At 40.6% G+C, this 16,251-nt stretch overlaps 1 protein-coding gene across 1 annotated transcript; it reads right to left on the minus strand.

The window, feature by feature from the left end:
* Positions 1-231: 231 nt before the first annotated feature.
* LOC131466480 (peroxisome proliferator-activated receptor gamma coactivator-related protein 1-like) lies at positions 232-10,524 on the minus strand. Its single transcript, XM_058639732.1, has 11 exons — positions 9,849-10,524; positions 7,688-7,789; positions 6,692-6,847; positions 4,719-6,360; positions 3,726-3,779; positions 2,793-3,639; positions 2,502-2,711; positions 1,522-1,585; positions 1,301-1,422; positions 1,050-1,201; positions 232-519 (listed from the first exon to the last, which is right to left on the minus strand). Exons 1-11 carry the CDS (start codon positions 9,927-9,929, stop codon positions 419-421), a joined length of 3,531 nt encoding a protein of 1,176 aa, XP_058495715.1. The 5' UTR covers positions 9,930-10,524; the 3' UTR covers positions 232-418.
* Between the last annotated feature and the right edge of the window lie 5,727 nt (positions 10,525-16,251).

The raw sequence follows: 16,251 nt of genomic DNA on the forward strand, positions 1-16,251 counted from the left end.
TTTTGGCTGCAGAACAAGTGGTTTAATGTTTTTGCGAAATTATAAGTCCACAACAACGCACATGTTCACCAGTGGCTAAACAATGAGTGGCTGACAGTTTATCGGTAAACACAACAGTCTTTATTTTCTTTTTAAAATACATAACATTTACTAGTGTTATGGAATGTAAAAAAATGTTTTATATAATAATCATAATCAACTGGTTCCATTAATACCATGAGTTCAAATAAAGAGTGCTCCATAAGTTTATATTTACTGCAGACATGAAAACTGCATGCATATTAAGAGTCAAAACATGGAAAAAAACAACAACACTGACATACAAACATTTGCTACATAAACACGAGCGAGAAAAACCCTCTGAAGTTCACGGAAAGAGTTCTTTTCATCGTTGTCGCTCATCCAGTTCACCGCTGTGCTACGTGTTTAATCCTCTCTGGGCTTGTTTCAACAATGAATCAAAGTCCACGTCCTTAAACCTGTTCATGGCAGCAGACGAGTCAGCGTCTCTGGACGCGTCTGAGGACAAGAGAGAGAGAGAGAGACATTTACAGGCTCATTCTTATGTACAGTGGACATTCACATTATTAGAACATTAAGGTTGTGTTGGCACTGCGCCTGAGGCTTTCAAAGAAATGGTAATATAATTGTGTTTTAGCTGATGTGGATTTACTACACTGACAGCTATTTAGTACAGGTGTTAACTCAGTTCCTAAACCCTGTTTTGACTGCAGGCCAATTGGATTTTCTTTCTTCAAATCAGATATTTTCAGGCAGACTGTCTGCACTGTTACGTGTAACTGATCAAAAACCCACCTGCATGGGTTGCTTTAATAACAATGCAAGTGTACACATGTGGCTTTCAAACACAGGAGCAGGAAAAACGGAGGGGGCATCATCTCACTCGCAAAACAATCGCCCAGTCAAGTCAAGGAGCAGAACTCGCTGACTTGTTCTTGTGCAACAGAGAAGATTAACCAAAAGACAAACTTAATGGCCACTTCAGTGTCGCGAGTGACGTGTCCTGGTCTGTGCTTTTGGAGTCTCACCAAGATCTGCGTAGTTGGAGTTGCAGAACTGTCGTCTGCCGCCAAAGCAAAGGTCAAACGGCAGCTCGTTGGGCTTCCTCAATTTATAGGCATTATCGATGGCTGCGAAGGCATCGTCCATGTTGTAGAACGTGACAAAGCCGTAGTGGTCACTGTGGGAACCAGAGGTGCACAATATTCAGTAGTAATACACACAGAAACAAAGTCACCACAGAGAAAACAAAAGCACAGTTTGAATTGTTGCGACGTACCCTCTGTCTCTGAAGTGAAGCGACACACACTCCACCTCTCCAAACTGAGTGAAGCGCTCTCTCAGTTCGCCGTGTGTCATTGACCTGCTGATACGACCCACGTACACCACCCTGCGCTCATCCTGTTCCAGGGGATTTTTTTTTTTTTAGATTCACTCACCACTCATTACTCTTCGTCTTTAAGAAACACAATAGTGACATGTTGCAATCTTTTTACTCACTATGGCTTTAAGTTTTTGAATCCTTATCTCGTGTTCTCTCCTGAGCCTCCTGGACTCTTTGCTGCTGTGATGAGGGAAAAACAGAGTTATTACAGATTTATTACAGCATAGATCAAATGTATGCAATATCTTATATATGTGGGTAAACAGCTGCATAATAATAGCTTCTTAATTTTAATAAAATAGTGGGGAAAAAAATCAATTAAAGAGAAGGAGAAGAATTTGGATTTGGTATGTCTAGGCAAAAAGAAAAATTACCCAATGGCGCCATCCAGTGGACGGTTTTGTAATGACCAAATATTATACCACTGGTCATCTTGTGCTCAGTGTTTACTCACAATTAAATCCAGTATAGTCAGAAAAAGAAGCTGATATTAATCACCCTTCTAAACCAGTGTTTCCTAAAGTGTGGGTTGCAGCCAACTAGTGGACCTTGGAGGTATTGCAGGTGGGCCTTAAACTATTCTTTAAAAAAACAGAAAAGAAAATGCTCCCATTTTGCTCCCCAAGTTGTTTTTCATTCTGTGTTTAATTGCGATATTAAAGTATAAGGTCTCATGTCTTAGTGTTCTCATTTAAATGAGTTTTACAAACAACATGTGGATTCTAAGTCATGGTCAAAATAGTAGTCATAATTATTTTGTATTACAATTACAATTACAAAAACAAAATAATTGAAACGATTATGACAAAATCATTAAACAGCGCAAGTAAAGATATGTAAAATATACAATCATTTAAAGGTAAATTCAAAAACCGTTTGAAATATTCTTGATTTAAATCTTTTTCCAGAATCGAGCAGCCCTAATACTGAATGTGTAGTTATTTATGTGATCATTCATTGGTACGTGATATTGTAGTTTCAGTACATAAATGTGGACATGGGCCTCGGATATTTTTCTTGGATGTTTTTCTGAAACGGCCTCAAACTCTGAAGTCTGGGAATCTCTGGCAAAGAACATTATAATATATGGACAAACCTGTAAACATCTTTCCACCGCCTGAGGCAAACCCGCGGGGACGGTGATCTGGATCTGGATGGGGACCTGGACTGTGACCAAGACCTGGATCTGGACCTACTGCATGTCGACCTGGAGCGGGCGAGCCTGTAGCGTCGAGGTGGTGAGCGGGAGATGGAGCGACAGGGTGACGAGGAACAGGAGCTGCTCTCTGAGCGCCTGTGATGGAGCCTGCACATTGACAATTTGGAATGAGTCACAGAAGACAAACAAGAGAGCAGTGCTGACAAATGGTGGATAGGAGACCATTACCTCCGTCTTTTTGGAGAGCGAGATGTGCTGGAGGAAGACGACGATGAGGAGCAGGAGCAGGAGGAGCAATGTGAGCTGGAGCTGGAGTCAGAACGAGGGGATCTTCTCTGATATCTCCTCCTCTCCCTCCCTCTGTTAGGAGGGCTGGGTGGAGGGGTAGGAAGAGTGTATGGAGCTGCCTTATCGTCACTTTTATCCCCTGCAGCAGCAGCAACAGCAGCACAGTCGGAAAAGTGCAAAACTTCTTCTGTGGGTTGCTCAGAGTGATGTTGTGTCACACACTTTGTGTGTCCAGTTGAGGTCTGTGTGTTCCACTCAGCAGCAGCAGCAGCACCTGAGTCCAAAGAATTTACCTGAAATTCATGAGTAATCTTAGAAACATCCTTGAGTGGAGAAGGCTTAGTTCTGCTACGCTGTGTAGCACCTGTCAGTGAATGATCCACAGACCTACAGTAGTCGTGATCAGCGCATACAGATAAATACATGTGAGGAGAAGGAGGCTCTGAAGTGCTAACGTGAGTTTTCCTGGATGGTAGCGGGCGTGGGTCAATGATCTGAATGGCTTTGGATGTGGAAGTCTTGCGTTTTGCAGGCTGCTCCTGCTGAGTGCTGAGGATGATTTCAGTGCCGAGGGGCTCTGGGACGTCCACGCGCTCCAGTGGCTTGAGTTGTGGCGGATTCCTGAGAGATTGTAGTTCAAGTGATTCCACTGAGGAGGTTGTGGATATTCTGGAGGTCTTTTTTGAAGCCACGGACAGATTTCCTTGCAGCTCCAGTTGTCCGTCTATTTGTAGACGTGAAGCTGGAGTCGTACTTATCGCATTCTCACAAACTCTCTCCTCTTTAGCTGCAGCAGGAAGAAGAAAGAGCGATTACACAACAACCGGATGTCAACATTTAAATAAACAATTAACCAGTCGTCTGAGCACTCACCTTGTGTTTCCTCAAACTGCTCCAGCAGGCTGGTCAGATCAGTGGCCACAATTCCTGAAGTAAAAGAACAGCAACATTTAGTGAACATGTGATTTAAAGTAATTCATTTGATTGGCAAAAAGACATTTTCTCAGAGATAACGTTTGAATTAAATGGTTGTCGGGAGAGGAGAAGGAGCAGGATACTTCCATGCAAACCTGTGTTTATGTGACCTCAGCGAGGGCGATGATGACGGTCAGTTCTCTGAATGTCATGTAAACACATTAGTCCAACTGAAATCGAGCTAGTCTTAGTTGGACTAACATACCTGGATAATGTGAGTCATAGTCTGATTACTTGTGCATGTATATGCTTAGATATAATAATGCAATAACCAATCTTTGACCCTGAAGTAGAAGACTATGTAGTGCTACAGAGAAGACTCACTTTTGGATCCGATTTGATTAAACATACAGAACCACAACAATTCATCTCACTGTTGTGAGCTGCTTCTTTTTCTGTGATGCAACGGTCATCAGGAAACTGATTCAATACGCACAAGCTTATAGAGCGATACAGCGCCACCTACGGAGGCGGATGCAATAAATCCATCGTCTCCCCTGCATGTATACTCGCACAAGTGTATCCGATTGCCTGTATCTCACTGCACCAGTGAGATGCTTAATATACGCATGATGATGACAAGAGAGTTTTGCCTTAACAAAAATATGCTCTGTCTTGCAGAAAAGTTCATTAAAAGGTTACTGGTGATCATCTACTGAGAGCAGGAAACAAGCTGTTCACTCAGATTCATACAAAAACAACAGAGCAACTCTCAACAGACACTGTTTTTTCAAGTAGTGGACATAACCTGCATGATGTGCTCATTACTCAAATGAATGCATAAAATAAGGTTGTGAATCGTTTATCAAACAGACATCTTTTAGGAATAACTGGTTTATCGTTTGCTACGATTCTGTGAACTGAGTCAGTCTGACAGTTTCATCAGTTTACCTGAGTCAGATATTGCACTCTGTGCTGGACAGTCAACCTGAAGAGTGGCCTGTGTTTCCTCAGGAGAAGACACCGCCCTCTTCATCTGAATGGGAGCATCTGTGGGTGAAGTTGGCGAGGAGGAGGAGGAACACCTTATTTGCTTCACTGTGACTGCACTTGGTAAGTGAGGAGTCTTTGGTTCCAGCTCAGACTGAGTTTGTATCGTGGCAGGAGGACATAGCGGTGGTGGTGGTAGTGGACATCTGGAGGACACACCTGAGACCATTTTGGTTCGACTGTCCTGCAGGAGGTTGGGGTTGTGTTGCTTTACTAGCAGCAGCTGAGGTTTTCGCTCCGAGGATGTCGGCAGTTTTTGAAGAGAAGACGCTGAGGATTCCCGTTGGGGTTTTTGTGAGGGTGTGGAGCTTTCAGACTCTACGATGGTGAACTCCACTTTAGACTCTGGTGACAAGAGGGCAGTGGCTGGTGATGCTGTTTGACAAACTGGCAGGGGGACGAGGACCGGGTTGGGAGGATCGCTACTGACCAACAATGGTTTCTTTACAGGACTTTTGATGCCTTTGGGGATCTTCACATGTGGGTGAGCTGTGGCATCTGGCAGTGGACTATCGGGTGAGAGGGATTTGGATTCAGGTCTTGGGCGCTTTAATCTGCTGCAGTTCAGAGGAGTTGATGCTTTTACCTGAGAGGAGCTTGGCCTCAGTGAAAGAGGGGCATTGTTTCCGGGTTTATGTTGTTGATGATGAGTGCTAGATAAGTCTGGATATTGATGTGCTGTCTTTTGTGCCACGAAACAGAGGATGGGGGTCAACTCCGTGGGGGGCTCAGGAAGAGAGGGCCACTTGGTTGCGTTGTTACCTTTTTTCTCCACCAGGGGCTGTCTCTTCTGGCGAAGCTGTCTGTACTGTTGGAGGCTCAGTGATTTTGCTTTTGTCTCACCTTTTGGTAGCACCGAATCCTCTTTGTCACACTTCTCCTCTGAGCACGTTGCTTGAGGTTCGAGTGCTGGCCCAGCTGAATTTACAAGTGCCTGTGGGCTGTTTGGGGGAAGTGACACAGCCTCACCTGTTTCATTTGTCTCATTCAAACTCTCCTCTTCCGATGTGTTAAAAGAAGCCACTTGAATGGGGCCAAAGCTCACTCTTTTCTTCTTTCTGGATGGTGGCGCTCTGGGTGAGTTTCCATTCAGCAGCACACTCTTCAGAAATCTCCCGTCATCTCTCTTTTCATCTCTCTCCCCATTCCGCTTTGTCTCTTTCACAGGTTCCTCGTCATCTGACACAACATTTATCTCTTCATCGCTCTCTTCAGTGGGCCTCTCGTACCTCCACACCTCTCCCTGGGTGAATAATGTGCAGTTCTTCCTCTGTGTGCTCTCCTCCTCCACATGCAGCTTCAGACAGTACGGGTGCATGAGCTTAACCAGGTTGACGAGAGAGGTCGAGGTGAAAACCTCAACTTCATTCTCCAACTTGTCAGTTTTGGAGTGACAGACTGTTGGGGTTTGCTGCGTGAGCATGTGTGGGAGGCTGTTGCAGTGAATTTTGTTCTCATCTTCCTTTTTTCCTCTTCTTTTATTTGTGAAAATTGTGGTTGGTAATTTGGGTCCTGGTGTAGCTCTGCCACTGAGTAAATTCACCTAAAGAGAAGGAAAGAATGGATTAAACCTTGACTGTCTAATCTTTCAAAAGCAGGACAATAGTCATAAAGCTTTGCATTCTTAACAACAACATAACTTTGACCAGTCTTTTAAAATAAATGGCAGGTCATTAGTGATTTGGGGACTTTCTACCCGTCAACCTGCTGAGTGACTGGGTTTTTTGAGCAGTAGAATTCATTTGTTTTCAGTCTAACTTCAACCAGCAGTCTTGCTTTACTAGTGCAATATTGTTGTCTACCTGTGTACCTTCCTGTGGATCTAATGGACATATTTAAGTGTCATGCACTACAGTTTTATATCATGTACACACCACTGAAATGTCCCTGCTCCCTGTGCTGGTGAGGAGTTTGGTGTCTGGAAGAACATCAAAAGGAGACAGGGTCGCATCGTCGTCCTCCACACTGTCCAGCATCTCGGTCAAAGCTGACAGCAAGGACTCATTCTCCTCCTCCACTCCACTCTTACCCTGGAAACAAAACACACACATCTTATGAACAAATTCATGGAGATGTGCCTAATAATTAGGGTATTATAATGATGATGTTCTCAAATGTCTTGTTTTGTCCACAAACCAAAATGATTAACATTTAATGATTTCTTTGTTATCCAGAGCAAAGAAATGAAGAAAATACTCACATTTAAGAAGCTTAAACAACCGGAAATCTTGTTTTAATCATGAAAAAAGCTTCAAACCGATCAATCGATGATCAAAATACTTGTTGATTAATTTAGTAATCAATTAATTGTTTCAGCTCTAAAAATATCGATTCAATCATTGAAAAATATTGTATCTTATTTGCTTGAAAATACACTTTTTGTTTGCAGTGATCGGAATTTTGTTTGTTCTTGTCTTAATCGTAAATATCTAATGTTTGTCAGATTATAAACACGCAAAAGAGTCAGAGCAAACAAAATTCCGATCCTTGTCAAACTAATAATATTCTTGAATGATTAAATCAACATTGGTTCATTTTTGTTTGCTCAATTCATAAAGTGTTGCTTACTTCGTGAAAAGTGTTGCTTGAAAATATTGACACAAATCTAATTCCATATTAGAGCAGCAGAAGAAGAGGGAGGTGCAGGATGATTCAGTATTAGTATAGCTGCTACAATTTAACAAAAACAATTAAATGTAGATCGTATGTAGATGCTTGTGTTCATAAATTCAGTTTGGCCATTTATAGTATTTGTGATAAATAACATATTTATCATTGTTTGTGTGACATTCATCTTTAATAGTCACACAACCACATCAATGAACATAGGAGCAGGATGTAAAATCCCACAATTGGCCTTTAACACTGACCTCTGATGCGACTGTGGGATCGTCAAAGATGGACAGGATGGAGTGATCTGTGCAGGACTGTGAGTCCATGTCCACACCTTCATCACCTTTATTCAGGAGTAGCTGCAGAGACACACACATACAGAAAAAGTTATATCAAACCCAGGTCGCGTACAACACACACACACACATACACACAGCTCTGGTCAATTTCTACCTTTACAATCTACCCCCTCATGTGGGCGCGACCTGAAAGTGAGGCACAGGATGCAGTGAGGCTGAAAATGAACTTTCTCAGCATAAACAGGAAGCGCTGCCTATTCTGACAAAGGCTTTGAAAAATCAGTGAGGCAAATCTGCGGTTTAATCCATGTTTGGATCGTCGCCAATGACATTACAGTTTGGTAGAAATACCTCTACATAACGCAGGTGTACATTAAAATGACAAAGATAACAAACGACAATAGCATAAAACTGCACCGCATCTTATTTTCTTTTTAGGTTAATCTATTTTAGATTCTTATTAATTCAGTCACAATGACGTGCCTGAAGACAGTAAAGTCTTAAAGTCGATGTAGTTAAATGTGACAGTTTACGATGTCAAAGATATTTAGTTTTACTTTAACTTTCAGGAATAGAAATCATTGGAAAAACTGGGACCAGTGGTTTTTTCCTTCAGCCATTTTTGCATCTGGTGCTGTTTTGAATTGCTCATTATTTGGTTTACTTTTTGTTTTGTATATAAAGACAAAGCACTTCGTAACTAACATGAAGTGCTAAATAGTTGATTACTAGATTAATTAAAGAAAGTAAAAGAAACTGCTGATTAATGTTGTGTCACAGGACTAATCAATGAATCCACCCCTTGTCACTGTTCTGTACAGCTTTATGAACTAGTCATTCACAGAGACTGGTTTACATATTTGTAGCTTGTTTACAAAGTAATACAAGGTGTTACACAAATGGCCGTGAAAAAAATAAGACAGAAATTATATGTGTATATATATACATATATATATATTATGCACTAGGGCTGCAGCTATTATTCGATTAATCAATTACTAATCGTTTCATAAATGAAATGTCAACTGTTTTGATTGTTGATCATTTGGTTTCATAGTTTTCTAAAGAATTAAAACAAGTTTCTAAACTTCTTAACTGGGAATATCTTCTGGTTTCTTTGCTCCGAATAACAAAGAAATCATTAAAACTGAATAATCTTGGTTTGTGGACAAAATGAGACAACATATCATCATGAACGTCATCTTTTCCATGTTTGAGAAACACTGATTCATTGTATTTACCGAAACCAGTACTCAATTGATAGGGAAAATAATCGTCAGATAAATCCAGTATGAAAATAATAGTGCAGCCCTATTATGCACACATCTGTCCAGATGAAAATTAACTTTAAATTTAATGTTCATTAATGTACACTGTCTCAAATACAGTAAATAAATAAATAAGCATGCACTAAGGAAGCTAAAGGGGCGCTAAATGGAACTCAGCCATCATTCATTCGATTAGTGACACCTGTGACTGTTCCTTGTGTGGCCTGTCAAGAATGACTACTTCAGGGAAGGTCCAAGGTCTGTGGGGGGACGACAGACAGACAGAAGAGCTCGTGGGACCTAACCCACTGTAACAACACGTGTAAAGACAGTTTGGACAGATTGTCTGCCTGAGAACACGTCCACACTCAGCTGGAGACAAGACAAGAGGTGGACACATGTTAATGAGGTTATAGCAGGACGGGGGTTTTGTTAGTCTTTTGTTTCTCTGAGGACATTCCTTGTAATATTACTCACAGCAGCAGTAGCAGGGGGACGGCATAGGACTGACTGAGCTGAGGGAACAGCCTCGCCTGAATATGTCTCACTTCCTGCTCCTCAGCTTTATTATACACATTACACATGATTCTTTATAATGAAGACGTTGTAAAACACGATATATCTCAACATTAAGATGTTTTTTTGTGTCAACACGGTTTAAACGGCGGGGTTTAAAGCCCCCCGTCCCTGTCTGTGCCCACAGCAGTAAGTACTAGTACTAGTCCGTTTCAGCCACGTGTCGCCGGCCGCACATGTGGCCTTCACACGCTGATGAGGCACGTGCCAGCGACGAAACCTGCCCGCGTGCGGTTATTCCGATGCGGAAGCGGCTAAAGTGAGGAGACCAGTACCTCGTTGGAAGTGTTGAAGGCCAGAAAGTCGCCGTTGTCTGCGTTTAAATCCACCTCTTTCCCTCTCCACCGCGCCGCCATCTTGCTGCACCACATGGCCCCACCGCTGGCAGGCCGGACAGAGACACGTGGTCACCGGCTCTGAAAGCACGCGGAGAGCACAACACCGACCTCAGATCCGCCTGTGACCACCGGGCCCACGAGCGAGAGCGAGGAGCGGAGTGAGTATCTGATCCCAGGTCAGATACACGTACCATTAACGTTTAGCTTCCTATTTAAAACTATACAGACACTACTGTGAAGACTCGTATAATCTAAATGTTCACAATGTACTACCATGAGAAAATATAATTTAACCTCTCCCCGGGGATTAATAAAGACATGAAAGAACATGTACTATATGTTTTTTTTAAAAGCCTGGATTAAAGACAGACTTGCACTAAAGACAATTTTTACTTTAATCTATGACAGATAGAAGGGGGGGAAAAAGTCAGAATTCTGACTTTAATGTCATATTTTCTTACTTTTAAAAATGTACTAACACATAAAATGACTGTGGCCAAATCCTCTTTTGTAATTGTGTAGCAAACTGATATGAACATGCCTTGATGAAGTCATCAATAAAAACAAGTCATAATTGAAAGGATGTTTATAGCCACAACAGCAATAACACCCATATTTATCCAGGAGATGAGGAACAACATGTTTGTTGCATAGAAATAAATTTGGGTTTTTAACGTGGTGTATACAAAGTTATGTTCTTACATAAAGAACAGCTATACAGGAGAACCTCATGTAATTTACTGTCCTTTAGTACACAATTCACGTATCTGAAGTTTTGGTCCTTAAAATCAGAAAAAAATTCAAAACGTTGATCAGGGTTTGTCAAACCTGGAAATAATGAGGTTTTCAAATGTCTTGTTCTGTCCACAAACCAAAAGGATTCCATTTAAATGATTTCTTTGTTATATGGAAAAAAAATAATAATCAGAAATCTTGTTTTAATAATGAAAAAAAAAGGTCCAAACCGATTATCAAAATAGTTGACAATTACTTTGAGTTGATGATGGTCTGTGTTCATATCGCTCCTTTAGAGTCTTGATGAACTGCTTTGCACTAGTTTCCACCCATTCACACACTTCAACATTGGGTTAAGTGTCTTGCTCAAGGAGACTAGCACAGCCAGGAATTGAACCCACAACCTTCCAATTGAAAGCCAACTCGTCCTACCACTGCGCTACCATGGCTCAATGCTGACGCCTCACTTTTTTAATACTTTTACTTGGAGTACATTTTATATCCGAAAATTACTTTTGTTTCTGAAGTACAGTACATGTCATTTTAATTTAAGACTTTTACTTAAAGTGGACATATTATACCCAATTCCCCCATTAAAGTAGTAGTAATATGATAAAAAGTGACCTCAACTTCTACCAAATTCCCTGTTAAGGTACTTTATACAAGACTGCGTGTAAGTAAACTGTCAATGTGTGCTGTAAGATTATGAAAAATCTGATTAATAAAATAAATAATGATAATAATAAATAATGCATGAAATAATGCATTATAAGCTCCAGTGAATGAACGTCACTCAAGCTTTCATATGCTAGTGTAAAGTATCATGTGATTGTCAAATATTTATTTTTATAAACGCTTAAAAGGCATTAGTGAAGCTAAAATGATGTACTGTTTTTACAGTTCATCAATAAGGGGGGACAATAGTGGTAATATAAGACAGCTGCTCTGTTCACTTCTGTACATTATCAGTTTAACAGTTTTGTTTTCAATGAGTTTCTTTCCCTCATGGTCGCTGGATTTAATAGACACAGAGCCAACAGTGTAACTGGGAGTTATCTTGAAATGGGAAATTGCGCACTGTAAAGCTGTTAAATACTCCCAGGTGCTTCATTATCTTCATGGTTTATGACTGCGCCAAGTGTCATGAAAACATCAGTGCACCTCTGCATCGGCATCATTAGTACCTGATGCTTAAAACAGTGAGTGGCGTCAGCGTAGTCTCTCCCTGAAGTGGTGTCACAAAGCCAAACAAAGAGTGCGTGCTGTCTGTCTGCCGCCTCCTCCTCCTCATCATCATCATCATCATCACCATTTCAAAGGAAAAGCATCTGCATGTTCAGATCACCCGTAGATCAGTCTTGCTGATTTTTTTTTTTTTTTTTTTTTTTTAATTATTGGCATTGGTCATTATTGTCTTGTCAAATTTCTGACTTTTTCTGCTTTTTTTTATTCCATTGTATGTTTAAACATATATACAGAGACCATAAAGAATGTGCATTATAAAGTGTCATTATAAAGCTTTTTTTTTTTTCAGCACAACCAATAGGCAATCTGACGGTTTCCATTTTCACCAACTATATAAACACACCTGGGCAAAAGGTACTCCAATTTAAAAAAATCTGATTGAATTTGTGAAATTTGGAAATGCGTCACAGCCCAAACTTCGCTTGGCTCGTTTTTGGCAATAAAAATAAAATAAATGGTCTATTTTGTGATTTCTACACTTTTATCGATACTCTCGTATTTTAAAAAGACAAAGTGATTAGATGAAAAAATGTATTGTATAAAGCCTCAAGATTTGACCTATAAACACATATAAGGAGTGTGTGTATTATTCCCACTGCAATTTACCAAGGGTGCACCTGTGGCATGGATCTGTGCCACGTGAGCACTAGAACTGCAGCTAACAATTGTATTCTTTATCGATTAATCGAGTAATGGTTTGGTCCATAAAATGTAGAAAAATATTGATCAGTGTTTGTTAAACCTAGAAATGATCTCAAATGTCTTGTTTTGTCCACAAACGAAAATGATTCAGTTTTAATGATTTCTCTCATGGAGCAAAGGAACCAGAAAATATTCACATTTAAGAAGCAAAAACGATCAGAAATCTTGTTTTAATAATGACAAAACCCTCAAACCGATAAATCTATTAAAATAGTTGACGATTCTCTTTGTAACTGATTAATAATCGATTATACGAGTAATTGTTTCAGCCCTCAAGGTTAAAATTAGGTCTGAACAATTAATCGTAATTTTATCAGAATCGCAGTACAGCCTGCTGCAATGTTACATTAAATTACCTACACACATAATCTACAGACTGAAGAAAACATCTTTGTTTCTTACAGATCTGCACCAATATCGCAGTGATCATTTAAAGTATGTTATTCAAATGGAAATGAGAATAATTATGTAAGAATTACCATTCCAGCTCACAATTTCAGTCATAATAATCACAATTAGATATTTATTCAAAAATTCAGCCCTAGTTCAAATAGCATATAAAGGCACTGCTGTGTAGACACAGAATGCCAGTTGGAGAGATGAATCATAGATGTTATTCAATAAGTTTTTTTGTATAATTTATTACATGGTTACATTTTAATAAATGAGGGGGGGGGGGGTATTCGTTAACGTGTAGACACACTGCTTCACTGTGAGGAGGTAACATTACTGTGAGAACACAAGTCTTCACATCATTTTAAAATGTGGCCTCAGAAAGCATTTGCTCCGTGCTCTACATCACTGCGAGTGAACACATTTGAATGCATTTACCGCTCGAGTTCTCATGACTTACTGTTTAGCCGAAACCCTGCGTGACTTTGCAGGCACATGAATCAGAACCAGAAGCTGATTCATGACGAATCTTTATCCCCCCCCACCCCCCACCCCCCACCCCCCTTCCACTTCATCCTGTGCCGCTCCACACTGCGTTACCTGATATATGGTGAATAATTATTCTAAGCATCTGAATAATAAATACAGCTGTCCAAACCACTGTTTGCATTTCTCTCTCTCTCTCTCTCTGGCTGATGAAGTCCCACAGCAGCGACAGACTTCATGATCCACGGAAAAATTATATGATGATCTTCGGATGGTTGATTACATTTACATATTCAGCACGGCAGCCAAGTGTTTTTCCCTCATCGTCTCTACTGCTGTGCCCATTAAACCACCCCGTTTCCAGTTGTGCCGAGACGCTCGAGTTGTCCCAAAGTAAATCGATTCTGTGAGAGTTGAAGTGTTTGTCTTTGAGAGATGAATCTGGTCAGAGACGTTCAGCTTGGCCAACAGACACCATACGTTATATAATAACTCGAAAATTCGGCGGTGAATTTTGGATATCGTGCCTGCTTCTTGGTGCCAATGTCATTGGGTGCAGGACTTGAGTTTATCATGGAGTATCAGTGGAGTAACATTTGGGTGGATTGAACCTTTAAAACTTAGAGCTGGTTGCATAAGCCCCTCCCCCTTTCCAAACACCTATTTCAAACAGTCAAAAACAGGTAAAAAACGTTTCAAAAACAGTTGATACAGATACAATTTTTGGGTTGTGATAGTCAAGAGGCTTTCAGGAGCTCCCATATTTAAATTAGTTAAAAAAAAAAAGACGTTTTTAAAATCACCCTCGTCTTCATTTAAAAAACAACTCCAGAGCAGAGTTTTAACTGCTTAGGTGATTTTAACAAAACTGCAAGTCATATGAAAATGAAGCCAACACACAGGGTCAGTTTTAATCACCCATTCTTTATTTATATCCGTTTTCTGCACTAAATGTGCAGAGCCCTGGATTGTAGAGTGTGAGGAAGTCTTGTATGCAAATAGTGACTGATGACAATACTCCAATTCCTCGTTTGGGGCATGTAGAAATATTCTGTAAAAAAAATTATTACATTACGTGAATATACTGTACATCTGCAGTTATTTACTTTCTCCACTAGATGGTGATATATCAATTACCTTCTACTACGTTCTATTCACTCTCTTCACTCAGACCTGAGAAGTTGTGAATGAGTTAATTCCCAGTGAGCCGACTGCTCCATGCAAGTCTCCGATTCTCAGCGGACGCCAACAATCAGATATTCATACATGAATGAAATGAATGTAGAATTTGTTTGGCGTAATCTCGCGCAATCTTTCGTTATCTCAGCGCTTTCGCCACGAGGCGGGCTGACGATGTGTCTGACCTGCTATCTCACGCATACCAGCGAGGAGCTGACCTTTCTGCTGAATGTCACGGTGGCACATGGAGTCAGTGGCTGAACTGGATGATAAGAAAGGGAAATAAATAAATGTGTGCGTACTGATTGACAGACAAAGTTGCCACCACATTTCTCTGTTTTATTTTCACTCCCCAGGGTCACAGGGTGCAGTGAGCGCTCGCCGTCGTGCATCTTACTTCCCATACGTCTGCTCTGTGACCTCAATTTGTTCAAATTTTTGTCTCCTTTTATTTTTTCTTATTTACTGCCACTGCTATCTTTAAACACACGCACGTGTGTTTGCACAGCATTCATAGTGAGGACATCCTAATGCCTAATTCTAACCCTCAAAAAGCTCTTAAAACTTGAGGACCAAGGTTATAATAGTTTGGGATTTTTCATTAGTTTTATCTTTATTTAGTTTTGACTTTTTGATTTTAAAATGAGTTAGTTTAAATTAGTTGTTAGGGTGGGTTTGCTTTATTTTTTTAATAAAACACACTAAATACACATATGTTGTTATACATACATAAATAATAATAAATAATATACTTGTCAATACTCTGGCCTTTGCAGCAAGAAGACGTGTGTTTGTGACCCGATGGAAACAACGGTCTTTCTGCATGGAGTTTGCATGTTCTCCCTGTGTGTGTGTGTGTGTGTGTGTGTGTGTGTGTGTGTGTGTGTGTGTGTGTGCGTGTGCGTGTGTGTGTGTGTGTGTGTTCTCCGGTTTCCTCCCACAGTCCAAAAACATGCAATATATAATTAGACACTATAAATTGACCGTAGGTGTGAGAGTGTGAGTGAATGGTGATGGACTGATGATTGGTCCAGGGTGTGACCCCGCCTATCGCCCTGTCAGCTGAGATAGGCACAGTGACCCTGTGACCCTCATGTGGAGGATAAAGCGGTAGAAGGTGGATGTTCCCTCATGAGACACATCACAGTGCTCATGAGTCAGGAGGGACCCAATGATCCCTAGACTAGATTCACTTAGATGAACCAACTCAACCCAATTAACTACATAACGAATGTTCTGTTTAACTTGCATAGCCACATGGTAAACAAAAAGTAATTGAAAACATTTTATTATGAATGAATGAATGAAAAGGCAGTGTCGAATACAACCTTTCAAAACTGCTGGCAGAGAAACAATAAATACACGTCATATGAACTCAAAAGGATTATATTATAAAATTACAAAGACCAAAACTAAGCACATTCAGCAACGCGGGGTCAGCATGTGGATTAGTGGAGCCGGGAATCAAACCCACAACCTTAGACTTGAAAGACAACTCGCTCTACCACTGAGATACCGTCGCCCCTAAACATCCTCACAGACACACAGGGAAGCAGACAAGGGGGCAAACACCTGACTCCTCAGACGTCATGGGTTCTTT

The sequence above is a fragment of the Solea solea genome, chromosome 10 (assembly GCF_958295425.1).
Source record: "Solea solea chromosome 10, fSolSol10.1, whole genome shotgun sequence".
In the NCBI taxonomy this organism is placed as follows: Eukaryota; Metazoa; Chordata; class Actinopteri; order Pleuronectiformes; family Soleidae; genus Solea; species Solea solea.